At 36.2% G+C, this 27,302-nt stretch overlaps 1 protein-coding gene across 1 annotated transcript in view; it reads left to right on the top strand.

Annotated features, from left to right (window-relative positions):
- The window catches only part of SNX7 (sorting nexin 7), a 102,545-nt gene that overhangs the window by 39,228 nt on the left and 36,015 nt on the right, over positions 1-27,302 (top strand). The window contains exons 6-7 of the mRNA XM_007485014.3: positions 4,147-4,346; positions 19,236-19,322. Coding sequence (XP_007485076.1) covers positions 4,147-4,346; positions 19,236-19,322 — 287 coding nt within the window. The remainder of the gene's footprint in view (positions 1-4,146; positions 4,347-19,235; positions 19,323-27,302) is intronic.

Here is a 27,302-nt window from a genome sequence, read left to right on the forward strand (position 1 = left end):
CAAGTTCTCATTTTTAAATGAGCTGATCAGCAAAACACGGAATGGTTTCTATTATTCAGAAAAATGTACAGCTGTGGTTATGGTGTGGATAAATAGATAGAAAAGGAAAAGGTAGGCTCCCTGTCATTAACAAGCACTAGAGTGATCAACAGTTTCTGACTTTATCTGACTCTTCCTTTTTACATCATTAGCTTCATTTCCTTTTCAGGCTTTAGTGCAATGAAATAGAAAGATTCCTGCATCTGGTACCGCACTTTTACTCATTACTTGTGTGGCCTTTGATCCCTGTTTGCTCATCTGAAAATAAGGAGTGTTGGACTAGATGACCTGTGATGGCCCTTTCAGTCCTAAATATGATTCTTTAGAAAATAGGGATTATACAAATTCTATTTAGGGAAAAATATGTTATTTGTGTAATACTCACAATAAAGCACCCTATAATCTAAGATACTACATTAATATGAGTGACTCATCATAACCGTTCTATGACTAAATGATGAATGTATCATTAAATTCATAAATGAAGATAATGACATTCAGTGTTTTTTTGGTTTTAATATTTCATTACAATCTAGTGTCATAAGTAGTGGATTAAAGAAATTTGGCTCAATTTCTCACTATTCTTACTCTATTTTGACTATTTTTTTCTTCTCTCCTTCCTCAGTAATTACTAGTTATATGGCTCTAGAAGTTTGGTTATACCATGAATCTCCTCCCCCTTTTAGAATGGATGGTCCCTGAAGGCATGGCATTTTCAGTTTTATCATTATGTCTGGGCCACCAGTGTGAAACTTTATATTACCTTTTTGTTGTTCAGTTATTTCAGTTGTGATCCCATTTGGGGTTTTCTTGACAAAAGTACCAAAGTAGTTTGTCATTTCCTTTTTCAGTTCATTTTACAGATGAAGAAACTGAGGTAAACAGAGTAAGGGTAAGGATCTAGACTTACAGTCTTATTGTCATCCTTTACTTCTCTCTTGTACTCACCACAAATATCCCTCCTGTTGTCAAATATTGTCCTCTCCACATTCACAATGTCTCTTACATGAGTTCCCTTCTTTGTACTCATACAGCTACCACATTGTTGCAAAATCTCATCATTTTTTCCCCTTTCCACTGACCCTCGCCTGTTACTCTTTAGGATACCCTCCTTCTCCCCCTCACTCAGCCTTGGTGAATCCTGCACCCTTCTCTCACATTCTTTCCTGTGTTCCCCTTTGCAACTTCTTTTGTATCCATAACTTCTCTTTCCTCATTTAGCCAACACTCAAGTTCAGGCTTTTAGCTTCTTGTTCCTGGACTATTGAAATTACTTTCTGGTTGTTCTCCCTCCCTCAAATTTCTCCCTGTTCCAGTCTGTTCTCCATTTAGCTACTGACATGATCTCCCTAAAGCACAGGTCTGTGTATGTTCTCCTCCTACTTACTGAATTCTAATGGTTCCCTGTTGCATTCAGTATCTAATCTAAAACCCTGTTTAGCTTTGAAAACCCACCCACAAATTGGCCCCTTCCTGCCCTTCTTATTCCATGTTACTCTCTTCTGTGCAATCTAGGATCTAGCAACATTATTAGCCTTCTGCCTTTCCTCACACGTGACATTTTATCTCCTGAACCTATGCCTTGTCCCTGGCTATTCCTCATGTCTCCAATTGGCTTCCTGTTCACTTCCACCTCCCAGTTTCCCTCAATTCTTTCAAGACTTAGTTCACATTCTTTGCATGCTCATGCCTTTTGTCTAGGATTGCCTTCCATGAATACTCCAGAGATTGTCTAACATTTTTGCATTTATCACTCACATTGGAATATGAGCTTTCAGAGACTATATGTTTGCTTTTCTTTGTATCATTGGTATTTAGCCCAGTACCTGGTGCTTAGGAAAGTTTTTGTAATAAATACTTGTTCACTGATTACAGTAATGCAACAGATTTGCCAAGAAAGATGTGGACTGAGAAAGGGACATCAGAGACTGTTGTATTGTTTGGAGAGAGCAGATTCAATTGAGTGATGAGGTCAGGAGACATTATAGAAAGTTAAAAATGGGAAAGGAAGTAAAGGCAATGTGTGGAGAGTGTGGACAGCTTTTTTGTTTTTCTTTTGGAATTTAAGAAAGAGGAAAGATAGAGGATGATTGTTCCTCTTACAGATGACAAGGTCCAATGAGGGGTTTTGTTCTAGCATAGGGGAGAATTGAACATTTTGTAAAACAGTTCAGAATTCACTAGTAGATAGGAAGAAGTTAAAACATTTTAAGATGGGGAGAAAAAGAAGTTGCAGTCTACTAGAGGAGATTAGAAGGGATCAGAAGAGATTAGGAGATCTAGTGCAGATGTAGAAAGAAGGTTTGGCCTTGGCAAAGAAACAAACTATTTTTTTTGTCAGGAACTGGGAGAAAGAAAGTCATTCTTTAGCCAAGGAAAGAGGCCTCCACCTGAGTGTGAAAGCTGATATGATGAATGTGAAAAAGGTAAAATACACAACTCATGTCAATGGTTTTAGTCACTTTAAAGGCATTCACAATATCAAGTTGGAAAAGAGTTCACTGATGGTCATTTGTCTTTTCTTGTGAAGTCCATTCTTGGGCAGTTCTCATTACTTCTAAGACAGCTTGTTCCATTTTTGGATTACTCTACTTGTTAGGACATTTTTTGGTTTGTTTTATTTTTCTCATTCAGCCAAAATCTGATTCTCTGTTATTTCCACATTATTCCTACTTTGTTCTTTGGAGCCATATAGAAAATCCATTTTCTTTTTCCTTCAAGCTGGCCCTTCACATATTTCAAGAAACCACTCATATATCAATTACGGAGATAGTGTGTGATTTGATTTGTGGGTGATAACCTTAAATTTTCTAGCAGTTGTTACAATAACAATAACAATAAGTAGTTTTACTATGTTCAAGTACATAGAGAAACATGAACAAGACTTGTTGCTATGAAGCTTTGCCAAGCAAGAGGTCCTTCTGACCTGTTTTAATGACTAAAGTAAGTGATAAACAATTGATTGATTGTTTGCATATATAAGTGTATAATTCTAAAGTAATTACAACACTTCTTAGTGATTAAGTATTCTTCTGCAGTTTTGCAGAGGCATTTAATTTGTTTAGCAAACTACGGAATGCTAGAAAAAATATAAAGAGCCACAGTGAATTAAAGGAGAATTTAAACTTTTGTGCTATGTATTTTGTTAAAAAAAAATAGGCCATTTAGATGTTTTATAATTTAGAACAGGAAATATAATGTGATAACATGTAAAAAGGTTTGCCAATCTAAAAGAGCTCTATCAATGCTAACTTATTACAGTTTTCCCTATTTTAGAGGGAGGAAGTAAAAAAAAATTTAGGATGAGTGTAAAGCAAGAAGGGACAAATATAGAAGAAAGAGACTGACATGGGCAAAAATGGAAGGAGAGAATAACACAGAGAGAGGCAGAGGCTTGATAAATTTCAAAATCACATCTTGTTTACTCAGAATGTAGGCATTTAGTGGAGTAATCATTTGATACCACTACCTTTTGGTTAGTGTATGCATCTGTTTCTCATTTAAAATTTTAGTAGTACTCAAAAAATGAAATAGACTTGTGAGATACTGATTATTGTCCATTTTCAGTACTTGTTCTAGATACATTCAGATGTTCTAAAAACTATGTGATTCTTATATTCTTCTCTCTCTTCTTCACCATACTACCATCATCAGTATAGGAGTGGGTAGTGGTCTACACAGGCATGAGGGCTATTTTGTATTTTATTTTGTGTCATGGGCAACGCCATAGTCAGTGAATTTATCACTCAAGTAACAGCAAATTGTTGATGAGCCACTCCATGCTGTAGTTTGGTGGTTCTCAGATAGCAAATAATCTTTTGGGCAATTGTATTCAATTTAGTGTGTTAGAGGCTCTCAAAACTTGTACTCTGTAGAGATGGTCTTTGGGGATGACTCATGGCATGATAAAACATGGGAGTAATACTTTTCAAATTTCATTTTTGAAATAAATGTGTATTTTCACATGGAATTCAGAAATTGCATATTTGTAAAATAATGTTTTAAAGATTTAATTTGATTGCCAATAGCTTTTGCTTAATTACAATATTTATTTAAAAAGTTATATGTCTTTTTTGTTTGTTTTGGTTTATATCTATATTCCTTCAGAGTATTTGGATGAAATGAGGGAATATGGTCCAACCTATACCTGGTGGTCAGCATCTGAAGAGGATCTAGTGGATTCCCTGAAAGTTGTTGCCAGCTGCATTGATAAGTGTTGTAAGGCCACTGAAAGACGAATATTTGACCTTTCTGAGACATTGCTTCCAGTTGTACATGAATATGTTCTTTATAGTGAAATATTAATGGTAAGTTTGGAGTTTATTTTATATTTTCAGCACTCAATATAATACAGAAACAAGAAGTGATTGTCGAAGAATAACTTGTTTCTACCAGGAGGTTTTAACCTAGAGTCATTGAACTTTTAACAATTTTTTTTTTCACAGGGGCAGCTGGGTAGCTCAGTGGATTGAAAGCCAGACCTAGAGACAGGAGGTCCTAGATTCAAATTTGACCTCAGACACTTTCTAGCTGGGTGACCCTGGGCAAGTCACTTAATCCCCATTGCCTAGCCCTTATCACTCTTCAGCCTTGGAGCAAATACTATGTATTCTATGTATTGGCTCCAAGACAGAAGGTAAGGGTTTTATTTTTTAAAAAATAAAAAATAATAAATTTTTTTTTCACAATTAGATTTCACTTCAATTGATTTCCTTTATAATCCTTTGTATTTTATGTATTTAAAAAAAAAAAACAGTATTCATAGAAGGGATCCCTAGGCTTTAGGAGATATCCAGAGGTCTCCATGACAAACAAAAAAAGATTAAGGAACCCTTCCTCTTGAGGCAGAGATTGCTTTAGTAGGACATGCATTTTAAGGAATGTTTCTTAGGTTTCATAAGATATAGCAAAAAGTTATACTTTTGTTTTTCAAATTAACCTGAATCTTTTCTTTCTAGCTAATAGCTAGTCTCAATTCTTATTTGGATGCTGTAGAGAGGCTCAAACATTTTTAAGCAGAGAAAATAGACATGGAAAACCAAGATTCTTTCCTTCTTTGACTGATGGTTAGGAGCTTCTTTGTAGAATTTATAGTTCATAAGTTTATCTTCTTTCATTTATTTTTCCATTCACTTATAATTTCTGTAATATCCCTCAGAAATGCTATGCAAATAGTATAATCATTCCAGATTAGCAGAAAAATTCTTTCTTTGCTTCTGGATAATTGAATAGTGGAAAACTGTTTAGCTGATAAACTACCCTCCATTTACACAGTGGTTAGAGTGCCAGACTTGAAGTCAGAAAGATTCATCTTCCTGAATTCAAATCTGGCCTCAGGCAGTTTCTAGCTGTATGACCCTGGGCAAATCACTTAATCCTATTTGCCTCAGTTTCCTCATTTATAAAATGAGCTAGAGAAGAAAATAGCAAACCATTCCAGTATCCTTGCTAAAAACAACCCAAATGAGGTCACAAAGTGGTTGTACATGAATGAAAAATGACTCAACAACAACAACTTGGATATCATTTAGGTTAAAAACTTCATTTTGCAGTTAAAAAATATTCGAGACCCAGAGATATATGTTTATGTTTCATATTATTTTAAAGTTATAGATGACAGAATTTAGAGTTGGAGGGGACTGTAGAGCTCACATAATCTAACCCCTCATTATAGGTCAGGAAAGGGGCTTACCTATGGTTATGTAGAATTATATCCAGGCTTCAATTCTGGGTTCTTTAATGTCAGATCCAAAGTTCTTTTCCTAATATCACACATGATATAGATGTAAAGGAAGTGGATAAAGAGGTGGCCTCAGAGTTAGAAAGATCTGAGTTAAGATCCTACTTCTGACATATAGAGTTCGATGTCCTTGACTTTGGGTAAGTCACTTACCCTTGTAGGGCCCCAGACAACTAAAAAGATAAATCACAGAGCAGGAGCCTCTATCTCTATTGTTACAGGGAATTCCTTACTACTTATGACTTCCTACACACATGAAATCACAGGTCTGATTAAAAAAAACAAACACCATGAAAAATACTGTGCTAGTGTTGAAGATTCAGAGATAAAGTCAATCACAATTTCTAGCTTTCAATTCAATAAAAGGAGTAAGAAACATATCAATAACTAGAATATAAATTAGAATAGGATTAAGTGCATAAATGAATTTAAATAGATTTACAAAGGAAAATAAAAGAAGACAAGGTGACCTTAGCTGGGATGATCATGGAAAGATATCTTATAATGGAATTCTTTTCATGTATAGGTTAGGTTAGATGGTTACTGGCATGCCTTCTAGTTCTCAAAATCTATTAATTTTGTGATTCATGATCCATAGAAAAGATGTCACTTGAACACAAGAGTTAATAAACATCTAGCTCATACTAGATTTCCTTATTGTGAGTCAGAAAGTCCTGAGTGGAAATCTTGTCTGAGACACTTATTAACTTTACTGTGACCCTTGACAAGTCACGTAACTTCTTTCAGCCTCAGTTTCCTCATCTGAAAAATGAAGATGGTAATAGCATCTACCTCATAGCCTTGTAATTATCAAATCAGATATTTATTTATTTTATAAATATTTCATATTTATAAGCATAATTTTTAAATAAATTATTATCTTAAAGCATCCAATAATTTGAGAATATAAATATTTTATAAATAAAATAAAATTTAATAATAGTTTTAATAAAACACTACATTTAATATTTAATAAATTAATTACATTTAATAATATCTAATAATCTGATATTATAATACTTTTAAATAGAAATAATAAAATTATTTTGGAATCTTAAATCTGCATATCAATGTTACCTTATTCCTATTATACTTTATTAAGTATCTACTATTGCACTAGATTATGTGCTTGCCTTGGGACTTTGTACTCCCAAATTGTAGAAGTGTTTCAGGCCAAACTGTTAGCAGGAAAATTCCTTTGCTTCCTTGCATCCTTGTGACTACTAACCCTAAAACATCTGATAACTCCTGATAAGACCCTGTTACATCAATGGGGAAAGTCCCCTGAGAGGATTGTCCTCCTTGAATTGTCCTTTAGGGTTTGAAATGGATATAGAGATACACCTCCAGGCCATGTCTTGATACCACTGGGTTGTATCTAAGATATCTATCTGTCCCCTAAACTATGAGGGTCACCCCCTATGTCTTCTGGCTGACCAACTCCCCACCATGTGCCTTAATACATGAGCTCCTCAAGTCACATATCAACTGTTGTAAAGAATATAAAGACCCCAGAAGTGATGTCTTCTGGGAGGCAGCTTTCCATCTATGCTGTCCTCCTAGCCAGATTCAATAGTACCTCCTAAATTAATAAAAATTTCTCTTTTTATTTTTAAGCTAAGTTTGGAATCTTGCATTCTTGCAAAGGGTATCCTTCCCAAACCTGAGGGGTTCACCTTAACCCCACACACACAACATGCTGATACTGGAGGAATAATAAAGGGGGGAACCAGAGAAATTATGTCACCAGGACCTCTAGAGGAAGAGTTGTCAATAAAAAATGCTAAGGAGGAATAAAAGAGGATAAGACTTGGGAAGAGACTATTGAATTTGGCAATGAGTAACAATATTGAATTGGTAATTTGATCATTTGGTGATTTTACTTTGGAGTGAGCACTTTCAATAGAGTGGTAAGAGCCAAGTGGTAAGCCAGATTGCAAAGGGTTAAGGAAGAATCAAGTGGTGAGGAAGTAGACACTTTGTGTTCACTCTTTTAAAAAAGAAGTTTGAAGGAAAGGGAGAAGAGAAAAGTAACATCCCTAAAGAAAGTTTTTTGAACCTTTTTTTATCAAGATTTTTAAAAATAATGAAAATATGAACATATTTGTTATAGGAGAAGGACCCAGTGGAAGAGGAATAGATAACTTTGTATTATTATTTTAATAGATTTATTCACTTTTGATTTTACTATGTCACTAGGTTGGCATAACAATACAGAAGTTACATTTTCATAATTCTGGAGGAGTTGACTTTATACCTAGTATCATTCTATTGTTTTTAGATTGACTGGAACTACCTTAACAATAAACTTTTTCAAATGGTTAAAAGTTAACCACTTCCCCAAAATTATTAGTACAAGTAAAGATGAGAGAATTGCTTAGGTGAGAAGAACTTAATACCCATGGCTCTGACCTATTATTCTTCCTGCGTTCTCACTTTCTCTGTTCCAGCTCCCCAATTCTTTGCAACTCAGTTGCTTTTATCTGGCTGTTGCCATCAGCTCTACCCAATAAGTATCTTGGAGCATGTTCTTTCTCCTGCCTAGACTTAATAAGGTATGGGAAAAATAGTTGAGAGAAGGTTTGCTAGGAGAAAACCAATCAACACAAACAAAAGCAAAACAACAACTCAAAAAACCAGTCCATAAAAGTTTACTGGAAACTGTTCTGAGGTTACTTGCTCCTCCTATTTCTCTAGGTTTATTCACTCATGACTCATCACTCAAATATTTTCTAGGCAGAAATAAAACTTTTCCCAAGGTTTTTAATTACATTCTTCCTTTATTAAAACTAAATTCTAGCCTTGGATTGTATTAGTTGCATGAGCTTCTGGAGTTGTGGTTCCTTTTCCTTCCCTTTAGATGGCCCTTCCCTAAGGGACCTCTTTTCTCTGTTCTTTTACAAAGGGAAGATTAATAGAATTTAATGAATATCAAATATTCAGCCTAGAAGTCCCACCCATTTCTCTAGGGTGGTTCTTTAGTGCCTCTTCCCTAAATTAGTCCCTAGGGGAGCTCTTCCAAGAATCTTTTCATTCTATTCTTTTGATATTCACAGGGTTAAGATTAAAATACTCTGGAGATTGTATGTTACTTTAAAATTATTTATTGAAATGAAAGCAGGTTGGAGAGAAAAAAGGGACATAATCACAGGGCTGGTTGCTTAACTGATTTTAGCTCACTGCTCACTCTTGTCCTGTTCACTCCAGTTGCTTCCTAAAAAACTTCTCAGATCCATAATTTATAACCACAGTCATGTCACTTTTTCTGGCTCTCCCTAGTTGGGCAGACTTAACCTCAGTCCAGGTCATAGGCCAGTCTTCCAGATGCCAGGAGTCATGTGGGACAAGAGGGGAGCATCTCCAGAGATACTAGGTAGCCAAGTCCTACTTATACAGATGAGCCTCAGGCTTTGTTCTTAACCCAAAGAGTAGGAGTGAATCTGAAATGGATTTTCAAAACTTTCCTTTATTCATTTATTTGTTTGTTTATTTGAAACCCTTGCCTTCCCTCTTAGAATGAATACTATGTATTTGTTCTAAGACTGAAGAGTGGTAAGAGCTTGGCAATGGGGGTCAAGTGACAGGCCCAGGGTCACATAACTAAGAGGTATCTGAGGACAGATTTGAATCCAGGACTCTTGGCCTGACTCTCAATCCACTGATCCACCCAGCTGCCCCCTAGTAAAAAGGAAAGAGGGGTCCAGATTTATGTTAAATTCATATAACAAAATAATACAGTTTTAGAATATGAAAGATCTCAATGCTCACTTTGTGCAATCCATATCTGTTTGGGCCAAAAGCCATAATTTATTATGTGCCTCCTATATCTCAGTCATTGCGCTGGTAATCTGTCCCAGTCCCTGTCCTCTAGGAGCTGAGTCTAATGAGAGAGACAACAAGCAAACAAATATATATATATAAAGAAGCTCAATATCTGATAATAAGGAAATAATTAAGAGAGGGAAGGTACAATTTAGTAGGGTTGGGAAAGTCTTCCTGGAGAAGATGAGCTTTTAGTTGGGACTTAAAAGGATGTCAGAGAAATAAGTAGGCAGAGATGGGGAAGGATACCAAAAGAGACTAAAGGCTTGTCCCTTTCCTCAAGGAATTTACAATCTAATGGGGTGAGGGTGAGAAAACAAATGCAAATAAATACATACAAAGCAAATGAGTAGGGAATCCTTAACTAAGGGGAGACATTAAAATTAAGTGCATTTGGAGGAAGCTTCCATTAAAAGAAGTGATTTTGTTGGAATTTAAAACTAGGGAGGTCCCTGAAAAACAGTGAGGAGGTAAGTATTAGGAGTTTGAACAAGGAAGCATATTGACAGGAAGTGCTATTCTTCCTTCATTACAATCATGCCCTATTCTTTCTGGCCAAAGATACTGCCATTTTCTTCCCCAGATAATTTTACAGAAGAGGAATTCGAGGCAAACAGTCACACAACTAGTGTCTGAGGCTGAATTCGAACTCATGAAGATGAGTCTTCCTGATTCCAAGTACAGTGCTGAATCCACTGTATCATCCAGATGCCCTGACTGGGAATAAGGAATCCCTAATATTATATATGCAATAAATGATTATCTTTTGGGCCTCTGTGGATGGCTGTCATTGTTAATTATTTTCCTGATTGTCAAGCCTAAGTTGATTTTATTGCCAAGTCCACCTATTGATCCAAGTTCTGCCCAGGTAGACAAGCAGAATAAATCTTCCACTTGACAGCCCACAAACACCTGAAAATAGTGTAACTGAAAGTATAAAACATATAATGCCCACAAAAGTAAACCTGGTTGTTCTATAGCATTTCCTCTTCTCAATTTCCAATTGAAAAATTTCTCCAGAAGTTTGAGCTTGTCAGTCCTCAATAAGTCTTACATTTCATTTAGTAGTTCTCTGAATCTTCTAGATTTCATCACCTTCTCCAAAATTTCATCTTTCTGCTAGATCCTATTAACCCTTTCTCATTCATGCTTCCTTGGAACTCTGCCTCTGGAACCCTTCCCTTCCTCTTATTGAAGAGTGTAGTGGGTGGACTGTGGAGAACCAGATCTTTCTGGTTACTCACTAAATGGTATACCCCTATATTTCATCAGATCCTTTCCTCTTGCTGTTTCTTTTGGTGTATTATAATCCACCAGAGATTAAGAACTCCTTCCAATCTCTCTCTCTCTCTCTCTCTCTCTCTCTCACACACACACACACATACACACACACACACACACACACACACACACACACACACACACACACACACACACACACACACACACACGGTACTTTACCAAAGTTCCTGGCACATAGTAGTAGGTGGTTAATAAATATTTTGATTGAATCCCATTCTCTGTTCTCCTTTGAGATGCTTATGGTAGGTCTGCTACAAGTAGGGCTTGATTGTCTTGGCTTTAGAAGAAATATGTGAGTCTAAAATACAAACACATGCACAATTTATCCCAAAGAAAATAGAATTTGTGAGTAGTACTACTCTAGGAACAGACACACATTCACGCACGCAGTTTACCAGAAACATCTCTCTGAGGTTCTTGGTTTCTCCATTCATAGATCTACTTACTTCTCTCTTGCTCAAGTGCATTTTTTGAAACTCTTACATCTTCTCTGTATGTATTTGTTTATTTAAATGATATCTCTTCCATCAAATGGTAAGCATCCCAAGGACAGATTCTGTTTTTGCCATTCTTTGAATCTCCTATACTTACTTAACACAGTGCATAGTAAATACTTAATGCATGCTTTTTGATTTATTAATAGTGAGTTTTGCAGATGCACATCTAAACTCAACATTTTCTTAGTTCTATCATTTCTTTCCAGTTTGCTTCTTCAGTAATTAAACAATTTTCTTCAAGTTTTATTGGCCTCCTTACCTTACAGATACTTTACAGATGCTAAAGTGATCATTCTAAAACACATATCCTTCTAGAATTCAGTGAAAACTCCTCCATTATTTAACATCCATCACAAACTGACTTTAACCTAACTTTCCAGCTGTAAAAGATAATTTTAGCATTGTGACCTAAACTATGTTAATTATTTGGTCACCATGGATATCTCCGATATAAAAAAAATATATAACCAAGTCAGCTGGAAATTTATGGTTTTAATTTAATCAATTTAATTAGTATAGTGGAAAGAAATTAAGAAGAAGGAAGAAGGAAATGGTGTAGGATTTCTCCCACCTGGTTAGTGCCAGGAGGAAGACCAGAGGCTCTAGGAAGGTAAGGTTTTTGGAGAATAAAGGAGGAAGGAATCAGCCTGACTCCAAGAGGGCTCTGCCAAGATGCCTGAACCTGAATCAGCTCAAGGGCAAACTCACCGCCAAACCCAGACAAATAGATGCCACCATGCCAAGATGTTGGAATGCTTAGCATGCTGCCAGCCAGAGTCACCTCTCCGCGGAAAAGAGAGAGAAGAGAGGAAGTCACATGCCTTATATAGACAGTTTTACATCACTTTCCTGCGTCTCATCTGTACCAACTATAGCTTAGCTTCTTAGCTTGACTTAAGACAGCCCAGGATTCTGTCAGCTGTTTCTGTACATGTCTGTTGAAGGCCATCTTCTCAGATACTTAATCCTTGAGTATGGGTGTGGACATTCCTGACCTTGTTTAACTAAGTAGGGTGGAGCAATGTAGAGTTCCCAAGGCCTGATTCTGTTAAACCAAGTATCTCCATTGTTACCAATAAGGAAATAGCTAAATCAGACCTGTATGGTCTGAGTAGGGTGGAGTAGTTTTAAAATTCACACAGCCAAATCATATATTTTTCCCTCTTCTTATGTTCTTTGCCATATCCAGTTTGGTCTTCTTGATCTTCTTTTCATATGACACTCCATCTCTCATTTACAGGATTTTTTTTCACTGTCTCCCATGATGGAAATATACTCCTCCTTCCTCCTTTCCCCCTTAATTAATATCCCTTCTGTTCTTCAGATCTTAATTTGGATTCTGTGTTTCATTATAACTTTAGGTACTGGGGCCTTTTTCCCTGTCCCCCAAATTATCCTAAATTATTTTTTCTATATTTTATACCTACTCACATACTTATTTGTTATGTCTGTATTATCTCCCTCCACCCATAAGAAAAATAAGGTCCTTGATGGAGGAGGCTATTTAATTTGTCTTTTTATCCCCAGTACGTTGCTCAGAACCTAACACAGAACAGACCCTTGCAGGCTTGCTCTTGGATTCATTCTTTTTTTATCATCTTAGCATGTTTCTAGTCCTTTACTTGAAAATCAGAGTTCAATTTTTCAGTTGCTTCAGTTCTGAGTAAAATTCCAACATCTTCAAGGCATAGTATAGCTTTCTCTTATAGGCACCGACACCTAAATTTTGGATAATGCTTTGAAGCACCTTCATTGACTTTCAAATTCATGTTCCTATTTGGTCTCTGTGCAGGAGGCAATGCAGATATTAATATCGCCTTTTTATAGATAAGGAAACGGAATGTCAGAGCTATTAAGTGACTTAAGCATAACTGTTAGCAATTTGTGTGTGTGTGTGTGCTGCATAGCATTGCATAATTGCTAATGAAATCGAGAGTCAGGAAAGAGGTGAGTTAGTTAGACAAACTGGACCCGACAGGGTCACCCCCTCAGGTGTGTCTCCTGTACTTAACTTGACAGGCTCGTGAACTTGATTTTATCTGTTCACCCAAGGGTGAGTAAGCTCTGGGGAGCTGATTCCCCGACAGCAAAGTGTGGCCGCTGGCCAGCCAGAAAGCTGCCCAATGGTAAAGCAATTAGCTGGATAATGTTGTGGCCTTGGAGTCATAAAGACCTGAATTCAGATCCTTCTCCAGACATTTAACCCTGAGCACATCAGTTAACCTTTATCTACCTAGCTTTCCAACTCATCTATAAAACTGAGATGGTAACAGCACCAATCTCCCAGGGCTGTTGTAAGGATCAGCTACTTCCATCACTAGCACCACCGTACCACCACTAGCACTACTAGCATCACCACTACTACCACCACCAACACTACTACCACCATCAGCATCACTACTATCATCATCACTACCACCACTAACCACTACTACCACTACTACAACTATCACTACTACTCTACTACCACTTCCATTACAACTACACTACCACTACTACTACTCTCTTCCTCCTCCTCCTTTATTACCACTACCACCACTACTACTACTATAGTGGGGGGCTGGCCCGCAGCCCTCCCATGAAAGGAAAGATAGAAGGTTGACCTTGGGGGAAGGACTGAAGCCAAGGAGATGGATAAAAAGCAGGCAGACACACGTAATATTTATAAATCGAGCTCCACAGAATAAGCCCAGCTATTAAACTCTCACAAGGACATGAGACTGTTAAGTAGCTTTAAATTAACAACACGAGGTTACCAGGAGTATAGAGATTAGCTGAGAGGAAAACCCAGTGCTTTAGAGTAGATACTCTAAACCCAGACCACTCCAGCTTGAGGTTAGGAGGATAATAAGCAAAGGTCTTGAGAGAGAGAGAGAGAGAGAGAGAGAGAGAGAGAGAGAGAGAGAGAGAGAGAGAGAGAGAGAAAGTTAAAGATGAGTTTGGCCAGAGGCTAAGCTCCAGGAAAGACAGAGACAGGTGAGAGGTGAGGAGGTAAGGGGCTGGCTTTCTGTGGATGCTCCTATTTATTCTCATTGAGATGCAAATGTGCACAATACATATGGATGAATGCATAGTGGATTGCCATTGGGTCAATTGTAAATTATGACACTGTAGGGGCGAGGTTTGTCTCAACCAGGTGAGCACAAAGAAACTGGAGTTCATGCCTAAACCTGGTGGACAGACACTGGGATCAAGGGTCAAATGCTTTACTTGCCATGCACAGGACTGAGCATGCGCTCTCCTAAGACAATCTTTACATTTTAACTATTTCCCTTGACCATAGATAGGTGTGGACTGCTACAACTACCCTACTACTACCACTATCACTACCACTACTACATTATTTATAGGGTAATACATGCCAGATGAGAACTGGTACTAGTTCTTTTCTTAGAGTTTTTCTTCTTTTATGGATCAGCCAAAATCAGAATACCCAATTATAAAATAGATTACTAGTCATCTCCAAGTCCTGTACCTTCATGGACAGTTACAATTTCAGAAAAGAAAGTTGACTTTTTATATTTATTTTTCAAAAGGAATATCATTTGTCTCAGTTTGTGGTTTAGAAAATATTGTTGTCATAGTGATGATACCTGAATATGCTATACATGCTACTCCTTCCAAATGAGTGGATCCCCTTTTAGGACTAAATTATAAAGTAACCAAGATGTGTGTGTTTAGTGCAAAATGAATTGGATATAATTAAAGGATATTTCCATAAAATCATGTTATCATAGAACTATTTCCTAACCTGTGCCTGGCTTATATCTTTCCTTTGGTTAGGGTTAGGGCAAGGGGCAATGAGGTAGTTCAGTAGATTGAGAGCTGGCCTATAGATGAGAAGTCCTGGATTCATATCTGACCCTGAGCAAGTCCCTTAACCCCCAACCCCTTTCTTAGAGTGCTCTTCTTGCCTCGGACCCAATATACAGTATTGATTTTTAAATGGAAAGTAACAATAAAAAAGATAGAAAAAGTTATCTAGAGTTATCAGTTCTATTTCTTCTTTCATCTAAACCTTCTGTAGTCTTGCTTTGGTTAGTCATTCAACTGAAACTTCTCTCTCCAAAGTTACTAGTAATTTCTTAATGTACAAATCAACTGGCATTTTCTCAGTCCTTATCCTTTATAATTATTTTGCAACCTCTGAAACTGTTGATTATCTTTTCCTAGAGTCTTTCCTCTCTACATTTCCATGAAATTTTCTCTTTTTGCCCTCCTTTTATATGTCTGATTTCTCCTTTTCAGCCTTTTTGACTAGGCAGACCATTATTCAGGTCACATCCATAACTGTGGATGAACCCCCAAATTTTGTTCTAGGACTTCTCTCTTTATACTTTCCCCCTTGGTAACCTCATCAGTTCCACGTGTTCTATTATCATTCCTATTCAGATGACTCACAAAGCTGTATATCAAGTTCTAGTCCTTCTCCTCAACTCCTGTTCTATTTTACCAACTGATTACCTATTGATTATTTCAAACTGTTTGTCTTAAAGACATCTCAAACTCAGCAGGTCCAAAAAAGAACTCATTATCCCTCTCCAACCTCCTCCTTTGTCAATCTGCCCTTCTTATGAATTTCCATATTACTGTTGAGGACACAACCATCTTTTCTTTCTTACAAAAACAAATAAAAGAATACATTCCAATCTGTCTCAGAGTTGACACTAGGCAATGAGGGTTTAGTGACTTGCTCAAGGTCACATAACCTCTGTCTGAGGCCAGATTTGAACCTAGAACTTCCCTACTCTAGACCTGTCTCTCTTTCCACTGAACCACCTAGCTGTGCCTCAACCATCTTTTTAAGGGAGAAAGGGGAGGGAATAATTATTTATTAAACACATTATGTGCTGGGCACTGTGCTAAGTGTTTTGCTGTATTATCTCATTTGATCATTATAACAACCCTTCAATGTAGGTGCTATTATTATTCCCATTTTACAGTTGAGGAGCGAGGTTGATTGACTTGCCTAAAGTCACACAGCTAGTAAGTACCCAAGGAAAGATTTTAAATCGTGTCTTTCGGATTCCAGGTCCAGCACTCTTTTCTACCGTGCCACCTGGCTGCCTTTCAGCCCTCTGCATTCTCAATGTCTCAGAGTCCATGCCATTTTCCAATCCTCTCTTTCACTTGTCCCACACGTCTGATTACTTTCCAGTTCTTGTTTCTTTGCCCACCACATCTATCTGATATAACCTTTACTGCCTACTCGCATAATCATCAAGCTCTTCGCCTGGACTCTTCCAGAAGCCTCCTAATTGTTCTGCCCATCTCCTGTCTTTCCCTTTTCAAATCCACACTCTACAGCTGGCAGTGATTTTCCTAAAATTCCAATCTAGTCTACATCCCTCCTGTGTTCAATAAATAAACATCACTGGATGTAACTTTTTTGGGAGCCCTTAAAACTCTTTAAATATGCTCCCTCCCTCCCTTTTCAGACTTCTTATGCAATAGGACTTATTGGCCTCCTTGCTGATCCATAGGTGATCTTCCAGCTCTGATCTTCATGCCTTCGAAAGGCCTGGACCCCATCTGAAAACTTCTTTTTTCTTCTAATATCTGCCTTTTGTATTCCAGATTCCTTTAAGAATCAGTCCTGTGACACCTTCTACAGGAAAGTTTTTCTCCAAAGTTTGTGATAGCTTTATCTCTCTCTCTCTCTCTCTCTCTCTCTCTCTCTCTCTCTCTCTCTCTCTCTCTCTCTCTCTCTCTCTATATATATATATATATATATATATATATATATATACACATATATATATATATATATCTGTTGGTGTGTTTATTTAAATATATCTGTGTCTACAGGTTGTCTCTACATTGGCATGTAAGTTTCAGAAAGTCAAGGACTGTTTTGCTTTGCCTTTGCATCCCCCAATGCCTAGCTTAGTGCTTGGGCAAGACAATTATTAAATGATTGCTCCGTTGCTTGTAGAACGAAGTTGTGTTATTGTGATGAATTCTTACCCTTTGGTTCTCCTCCTCTGCTGGCAGCTCACTTGCTAATCACCAGTTCACAGAGCATTAATGGTCCATTTTAATAAAATAGCCTGCAAAGCTCTTACTATAAGGAAAGTTTTGAAACTAATAAACTGACCCTTCACTTTGTGTTTTGTTTGCCCCAAGGCCCCTAAAATTAGAAGAAGGTAATGTTTCAGAATTTATATATTGTATTACATCACAATGTATAGTTTGGACCGAGACTCAATCTTTTAGACTGCACATATACCGTTGTCCTGTCATTTGTTAATGCAACAATTACCTATTAATTAATTATGACATATAAAACATTATATTAGATATAGGGAGCAATGCAAAGATAATGAAGATATAGTTTGTGCTCTCATAGAGTTTAAAATCTGATTATATATCATGTGTATATTTGTGTGTATTTATCTGTATATAAATGTATACAGATATTCTTAGAAATATTTATTAACTAAAATGACCCAAGTGCCATTTATATATTATTTATGTACACATATAGAAATGCATATTACATATATAGCAAAGTGCCAGATATATGTCAAGCACATGTACATACATGTATAAAATTTATATACTAATGTTTTTATATATAATTTATAGATTTATGCTTTTTATAGTCACAGTCTCATGGGCATGTTGAGCAATGCAATTGAATTTATTCATTCATTTTTTTTTTGAGAAGCCCTTAAATTCCATCTTAGAATTAATACTGGGTATTGGTTCCAAAGCAGAAGAATAAGGGCTAGGCAAGGGGGGTTAAGTGACTTGCCCAGGGTCACACAGCTAGGAAGTGTCTGAGGCCAGATTTTGAACTCAGCATCTCCCGTCTCTAGGTCTGACTCTCAATCACTGAGCTACCCAGTTGCCCCCAATTGAGTAAATTTATAATAAATCATATATTCTATTACTATTCTATTGAAAAAGTACTAGGAAATACATTAATAATTTTGATTGAGCTTTATAAGGATAATGTCTTCATTCAAATTGAGATCAAGGCTTACCTGTCACCCATAAGGCAACATTGCCTTTATTTTTAATACCATGATACAGATTACAGTTTATTTAAAATTATATGTTAAATTGGTCCCTCATGCTTTTGTTTCAGAACCTTGGTCACAAGTCACCTCTTAGGGTCCTCTTTGGGTTGCTTACTCTGCTAATCTATTCTATTTCTAACATTTTTCAAAGCTTTATGTATTTCTATTTGAAATGTATAACCCCTTCTCCACTGACAACAGTTGTAATGTTTTATAAGCAGATCCTATTTTATTACATTCAAATGGAACACTTTGTATATCAGAAAACCTCACAAAATGGAATGGATTAGAAAAAAAAATCTTTAGTCTTTGTTTCTAAGTTAACCTTTTAAGTGGAGAAATTAAAAAAAAAAACACCAAAAAGTTCATAAGATTAGAGATTTAGATCTTACAGGATATTTCATCAAATCTCCTTTTACAAATGAGGAAACTGAGGGTTGTAGAGGTTTAATAGTTTACCCTTGTTAGTGTAGTTTGTCAGTGTCAGAGGCAGAATTTACATTTGGGCTTTTCTGAATTCACAGCCAGAAGTCAATGTACTATGCTATTTTGCTTTTCTTAAAGATATTCTGTAACTGAGAATTTGAATCTTCACCTTTTTGACAAAATTCTCAAACCAATCCCCCCAACCCTGAAAAAAACCAAAAACAAAACAGAAACAGAAGCAAAAGAATAGTTAGCCTGCCCCCCTGTGGAAGAGAGTTTGTCTACATTATTGTAATACTCATTAATTTTGCTTCATAAGATTATTGTTGAAACAAGTGACAGAATGAATTGCAACATGTTTTAACTTCATGTTTTAATTTAAAGGGAGTTATGAAAAGAAGAGATCAAATTCAAGCAGAACTGGATTCCAAAGTTGAAGCTTTGAACTACAAAAAGGTTGAAAAGGAGTTGGTAAGTTTTCAAATTTATTCTTCAAGTCATATAAAGTTTGCTTTTAATTGTTTGTTAGCAGAAAAGTTAAACATTTTTCGAAGATTTTTTTATCGGATTAAGAAATTACCACAAAGCCCAATTTATTTTACCAAGTGAGAAAATTATGTATTTATTTTGTGGGGCCTTATTCTATTTGTCCTCTCTATTTAATGGGTATCTGTGGAAGTTTTCCATGTAAACAAGGCAAAATAAAACTCTAATTATAATCCTAATTGATTCTGATCCTAGGTATGTGGGATTCTTTAATTTTAAGAAATAGAAAAAAAAAAGCTAAACTGGGCTTGATTCAAACCATACTTCAGCTAAGAAAATCGTTTTATCTTAGTTTTCAAGGAAATAGATAGCCATTAAGATAGAAACTTTTCCACTATAGTTCCTATAATTTTATTGACTGGTCTAAGTTGATTTTCAGACTTTGTGACCCTAGACAAGTGGTTAAACTTTCTATGCCCTTGATGACGCTCTAAAAACTAAATTACAGATCAATTGCTAATCTGTACTGGTTGAAAGAATTTTCATACTAGGAGTTCCTTATATGAATAAAGTGACAAGTCCAGAATGTGTATGTAACATAAATATATGTAATAAAATAAATATAAATATATATTTACATTTAAATTTATTTTCATTAAACATTTTTTTTATTTTTATTAAATATTTTATTAAAATTTAAGAAATAAATATAATATATATGTTTATTTTCACATACACAATCTGGACTTGTTACTTTATCCATATGTATGTGTGTGTATATATATATATATATATATATATATATATATATATATATATATATACACACTAAACTATTTGAGCTCTGTTACCATCAGGAAAACCTAAATTCAAATCCTATTTCATATTCTTGGAACTGTGTAATTCTGGGTAAGATACTTAACCTTTTTCAGCTTCATTTTCCCCATCTGTTTAGTAGCACCACCGATGTCACAGGGTTCTTATGATTGTCATATGAAATAACATGTTAAGAGCTTTGCAGACTTCTAAGTACTATATAAATGTCCATCACTCAGTAATCTTTCCTCCTTTGAGGTCTATAACACCCTCCCTCTATCATCCATTCACAATCCTGGTAGCTTCTGTCTACTGCTTTTCAGGACAGACCCTTTCTTTCCTCAGTGAATTAGTATCTGGCTCACATCATTTTCTCCTCCTCAACTCCTGCCCTCACACTAGGGGACTTCAATATCCATAGTGATGCTCCCTTAAACATACTGATACTTCCTTAAACAACTATTCACTTACTCCACTTTCTGGATTCCTGGGACCTGTACTTCCACCCCACCTCAGTCCATACAAAGATACTTATATTTTGATCTTGTCATCGACCACAAAAAAACTACCTCCATGTTCAGGAACACCAAAATCCCCTTATCTGACCATAATCTATTATTTCCTTCCCACCTTTCCCTCTCTTTTCTTTTACTGGGCTAAGGAAGTCATCAAGGGAGGGAATATAGAGAGAAAAGAGGGTGCAGGATAGAACTTTGGGGTATACCAAGAGTTAGAGCATAGAAAATGGATGATGAGCCAACAAAAGAAACTGAGGAAGCTTGATCAGACAGGGCAAAAGAGCATTTTCACAAGAGAGAATATCTGGGAAGTCAGGGTTCTTAATGCTGCAGGGATTAATATAGATGAGCATTGAGAGGCCAGCAGATTGGGCAATTAAGAGTTAACTAGTTATAATCGCAATGATAAAACATGATACCTAAAGATTGAACGTAAAGCAGAGAAATGACTCAAAGCCTCAAGATGCAGAGACATATTTTTAGACATGGATAAGGTTTTCTTTTACTTAACTATGAATATTTGTTTTGAAGGTTCTCTTTTCTCTCTTCTTCCCTCCTTCACTCTTCTGACCTCTCTCTCTTTTTCAGTTGAAATGGGAAAGTTGGAAGGTTGTTAATTGAAAAAAATAATTTATAATAACAACTGGAATGGTAATTTGGGATCAGTATTTTCAACTGAGTGATGAGATTGGAAGTCAGACTATGAAGAATAAGTGAATGAGGATAGGAAGCAGAGATTGCTTTATCAAAGTATTTGGCAAAGAAAAGGAAAAATAATAAAGAAGGATGAGAGCTTAAGAGGTTGGCAGGATCTAGAGGGACTTTTAAAGGATAAGGATGACTGAATATAAGATAGGGAGAGAGGATGATAGTGGGGCAAGCAGTCATTTGTAGAAGACTAAAAGGGATGGCATCATGTAAGGATTCATGTAAAAAGAGTTGCGCCTTCCCTTCCTGGAAAAAAAAAAGAAGAGCCAGCTCTTTATCAGGGAATAAAGAAGGGGACTTCATGAGAGAAACGTCACGTATGTTTAGTTTGTACTTTGAAATTCTTTCACATTCTAGGAAAATTTAATCATGCTGTGATAAGCATCATAGGAGAAAGATGTAGGAGTGCTAGATAGAGTATGATCAGGGTGCAGAAGCATGATCTTTGATGGAGAAATCATCTGTCTCTTTTTCTTTGAATGGCATACCATTCAAGAGGAAATCCAAGAACAAAAGTAAATGAAAGATTGGTAACTCCTCCAGAGAGTGGCAATATAATTAGTCTTGTCATATGAAGGTACTTAGCTTTTTAAGTAAAATCAAGGGCCTGGAAGAAAATAAAGAGGGACTTAGAGGGAACAGCTTTTTGTCCAAATCAATTGGGCTTCTTATGCAAAAAAAGGAATTTTCTGTCAAATATTGAGATACTTTTATAGGCAAGTACATTATAAAGAGTGGCTCACATTGCTTTTACATCTTGGAACTGCTTTTTTTTTTCAAGTTTAGGATGAGATCTTTGTCTTATAATAAAGAAGTCTATTCTAAGGGTATTTTCAAGTCTCACAGAGAAATTCTGTAAGACAGCTTGAAACTTAAGTATTTGCTTCTAATAAGCCTTCTGATGACTCAGATATAGTTTTTTTTCCAGTGAACATTGGCATGTGTACAGATTTTTTAAATGACAAGGAAAAATGTACTTGGTATTTTCCCCAAATCTAAAGCCTGGAAAAAATTGTTTTAATCCACTGTGGTTTGGTTTTCTCAACTCAAAGAGAATTAACTTTTCCCCAACAATATGTAACAGACTTTAGTAATTATAGCCTAGCCTTGATACTTTGCCTTTGCTGCACAGACATATCTTATCCAGACTATTATAGCTTATTTGGTGCCATGTATTTATGATCAAATTTTCTCTGATTCATGGTCAGAGAAAAGCATTTTATATCTTTTTCTTTTTGATTCTGGTAACAGTACTTGTTTGGAGTTTTCGTTTTAGAACAGGAAAAATTATTTTTCCATTGTATTACTATTGTAAGCACTTTGAAAAATTCAGATGTAGGCTTGAAAGTTTACCAAGAAGTCAATCTTTCTCCAAAATGAATTGATATCAAGCTCCCAGAGAATATGTCTATATAGGATTACCAAATGAAATGCATGGGACAATTCAAATAAATCAGGCACCAATTTACAAAGTAAATCTTTTGTTCAGGGAATTTTGATAGGCAGTGGAGGTCCAAAATAAAAAATAAAAAAAAACATCCCTTGATTATAGTTTAATAGGAAAAAGAGATATGACACTCACCAATAAAGCAAACATCATGATAAAAATGTGGAGGAAAAATTTGTTTTCCAGAATAAAGGGCTGGCCTTTAGAATGAAGATGATTTGGTTTCAAGTCACAATTCTGATACATTAACTATATAATAGGCAAGTTCCTTAACTTATTGGTGCCCTGATTGTAAATTGCATGAGTAGGAGATACGTTTTGGTGAAAGTTAGCCCAATGGCAGTTTTCTATATTGAAAAAATCACATGTTCACACACTAAAACAATCCCCCCCCAATATATATATATATTCCCTTTGTAAGATTAAAAATTAATATCCAAATACTCCAAGCATTGTTTTTTTTATAAAATTTAATAATAATAACTTGAAGCAAAGGAAAGAATAGCTTCAGTAAAGAGAAAAGTTTTCCAGACCACACACTGGGAGAGAGAGCAGAACCTCCGGAGAAGCCCCAAGGGTGGCATATCCAACAAATTTATTTCCCAAACATAAGGACACAAAGTTAGGACATAAAGAAAAGGGATGCTGGGTAATGTAGTTTACTTCCCCATCTTTTTGATATCTGCCTTACTCCCAGAACCAGAAACCATGCCCCAAAGACTTAACCCTTTCAATTCTGGAGGCCGGAATTTTTGGTGAGCCCTTCCCAAGGTCCACTATTGAAAGTGGGCTCTAACCATGCTTTACTAGACCTGCCATCTTGCCAATGGCCTTATAGCTGTTTACTTGCCTTCAATTTTCCTTTTCCATTCTAGAACAATAACCAAATCAATTCTCTCATTACTCTTGGAAAGATTTTATTGGCCTACATCTCTGTGGCTCCATTAACCAAACTCAGTAACTTTCCAAGCCATAATCCTCCTTTTCTGACACCATTCACTTATATACTTGTCTCCACTAATTAGAATATAATTTCCTTGAGGGCAGAGACTTCTTCATACACACATGCTTCAAACAATAATTGGAATTTAATAGTTGTTTAATCCTTTTTCCTAAGGGTTGGAGAAGTGCAGAGTGGGCAGAAAGATTTGAGGAAGATCACTTGTGGGATCAGCAAAAACTTTAGCCCTTGAAAAAAAGAAAAAAATATTTCAGTAGGTAGAGATGGGAGAGAAGGAGGAAGCCAGAAAATAATTTCTGGTATGATGTATACACTAAATATTTTGCTGACCATTAACATGAAATCAAAACAGTCCCAAAACATTAAAAAAAAAAACCTTCCTGGGAGGAAATGAATGGTGTAATGTTTAGGCATTTACACATTTTCAGCTTTTAATGCATTTATCTCCTATTTCCTAAGGGGAAAAACCTGCCAGAGTTTCTTTAGGAATATGCAAGCCTTGGTTACTCTCACAAGTGGTAGGGTAACCATGGTAACCCACCCCATTGAGGTTGAGTTAGGGAGCAGCTCCCTTATAGTAACTATGGTGACCCTGGCAAAGAACTGCAGATAGGCTGATTGATCTCCATGACAACCCTGGGGGAGCCACTCTACAGATAACCCCCGGGGCTGTATCTTTACATACCCAGCTGAGACTGCTCTTTGGGCCTCCCACCAAAGCCTGCCTAAGGCAGCTAGATCCATCTGTGTAGACACATTCAAATGAAAGCACTAATGCCTAGAGGAGTGTTGCAGATAAAGTTATAGTCAGTTAAGAAAGGAGAGTTGGAGCAATGATTTCTAGGGGTCACATCAACTACATCAGTGAACCTTTAGTATGGCAAGTAACAACAGTAGGAGATGACTGACTGGGTAAAGCTTTGGTCTTCCTAACTCCATTAAGACAACTGGCCTTAACTTTGGTTTAGTCTTTTAGTTTGAGAAACACCAGGGTATAGTGGATAGAAACCTGGCCTTGGAATCAGGAAAATCAAAGGTCAAGTCCTGCCTCCAGTACTTATTAGCCATGTTGTCTGGGGAAAATCACTTAAAAAACAAACAAACAAACTCTTACCTTTTGACTTAAAATTGATTGTAAATATTGATTCCTAGGCTGAAGAGCAGTATGGACCCCTGGTAATTGGGGTTAAATGACTTGCCCAGGGTCATATAACATATAACAAAGGAATGGCAGACAAGGAAAGAATAGGAAAGAAAAGTGGGGAAAGGAGGTCCCTTCTCTAACCCCTTTTCCTTCCCTCCTTGAGTTCGGGGGAACTCGGGCTTTGGCAGCCTGAGCCCCCTGAGAGATAGTCAAGTTGACTAACCCTGAATTCGGCCCCTTGGCCACAGTTCAGACCCAGGGCAACAGGAGCTGAGGTCAAGTCTGACAGAGATTCAAAAATGTCTTTCTCAGGTTCCTCTTCAGTAGACTTTCAATTGGGAAATGTTGGGGGGAAGGATTTCCAGTCACTAGCAGGAAAAAGGTGGGTAACCCTCAAGAGAAAGTCTTAATCAGCCCCCTCTCTTCAGCTTCTCCAAACTGAGAAACCAACTGAAATCCCAGCCAGAATCTTCTGGTTTCTCTCAACATTCCCCACCTCCTGGGACCCCTCCCCCATTGAGGTGATCAGATTCACACACTCTTCAGCCTGGCACTTTTCTTATGTGCCATCCTCTGTCACATGTGATATGGTCCATGGAGTCAACAATTAAGTTATGAATAATGTAAGGTGAGAGACAATGTGGTATACTGAATAGTCAGTATTGAGAATCTTTTTCTTCCTTAAAGCCAAAGCAGTACCTCTTTTTGAAATGCTTCAGTTCTTAATGCTTTCTCTCCTATAATACCTTTTTATCTTCTTATCTCTGTACATGTTGTATATCTTTTCCCCATCCCTAATAGAATATAAGATCCTTGATGGAAAGGACTCTCATTTTTATCTTTCTATGTCCAGCACCCAGCATATGCCTTGCATGCTGTGTGGTAGATAGTCACTCAGAGTTTATTACATTGAATCCTAAATTTATCTCTCTTTAGCTTCCATCTATTGTTTATAGCCCTGCCCTCTGACCCAATGAAAAGTCCAAATATTCTTTTATATGACAGTTCTTACAGTATGTAAAGATAGCTGCCATACTCCCTACACCTCCTCCCAAGGCTACAGATGACAGAAGGTCTTCAAGGGAAACAACAAACCAGGGAAACAAAGTTGTAGTAACTTTGTTAAAGACATTAATACCTTTACTGTTTCACCTTGCTTGGGAAATGTATAGTATTTAGAGAGAGAAGAATATGAAATGAAACAGGTTGGTAGGATGAAGTTAAATAAGGTCACGTAAAGGCAGAAATAGAAAATTGCTTGATGTGGAGTGCTTCAAAAGATGTTCTATGAGGTGGTAGAATAGCTTAAGCTTTTCTTCAGTGAAAGAGGATGTTCTAGTACCTGCAAAACGATTGAATTTTCGTTATCATTATGGTGGAAATAAAGGTCCTAGGAAAAACTCAGAGAAGAAAAATTTGGAGATGTCTACAAAGAATTACAGTTTTGCCATAGTTTTCACAGATATGATTTCTGGTTTGAAAATTCCCTTCCACATTTAGCTATAAAATAAATAAGGGATATTTGTAATGCTCAGTCATGTTGTATATCAGCTGCAGTTTTAGAGTTTTGAATGAATGAGCTGTTTTTTTTTCCCTCATAAGGCATCTATTTAATAAAAATAAATACTTTTGACATTTAGCAAAATGTGCAAATTCCCTGAGAAAATGATCTGGTGATACAAATCAGAACTTTTTCTCAGTACATTTATTATGCTAAAGGAAAATGGATTCTTTAATCATATTGCTTTGGTTGTAAATTTATGGATCTTACTATTATTCTTATTAATAACATGTTAAGGTTATACTTTAATAAATTTTGTGAAATAACAAACTAATAAATACATGGAATGGCCTTGAAATATATTGTCCTAATGGAAGAAATCATAATCTTTTAGAAATAGGACAAAGTAAATATTATTATCACTTTTATCCTATCCACTACTGAAGCTATCTCAAATAAGTTTTTATTTAATAGCACATGAGCTCATAGCTCAATAATTTTAGTAATCTACAAGAAACCATCATTTTTACCTACCTTTGCAATAATTAATTTAACATTAAATATAAAAGAATGATAGTATGAATCCAACTTTTCCCACTATTATTTCTATATGAATTCCATTAAATATACAGTATGATTGAAGAGGAGGATAGTAATTTTTACATATGTGTATCTTTTATTTTTGAAAGGAACTTAACATATGTTAGCTATGTAAATTTTACAATAACCCTGTGAGGTATGTTAATGCATTAATTACATCCATATTTTATAAATAAAAAAAACTGAAATTTAGAGCTATTAAATGATTTGCTCATGTCTGGCCAATGAATGTGTCTGAGGGGAATTTAAACTCTGGACTTCCTGACTTTA

The sequence above is a fragment of the Monodelphis domestica genome, chromosome 2 (genome assembly GCF_027887165.1).
Source record: "Monodelphis domestica isolate mMonDom1 chromosome 2, mMonDom1.pri, whole genome shotgun sequence".
In the NCBI taxonomy this organism is placed as follows: domain Eukaryota; kingdom Metazoa; phylum Chordata; class Mammalia; order Didelphimorphia; family Didelphidae; genus Monodelphis; species Monodelphis domestica.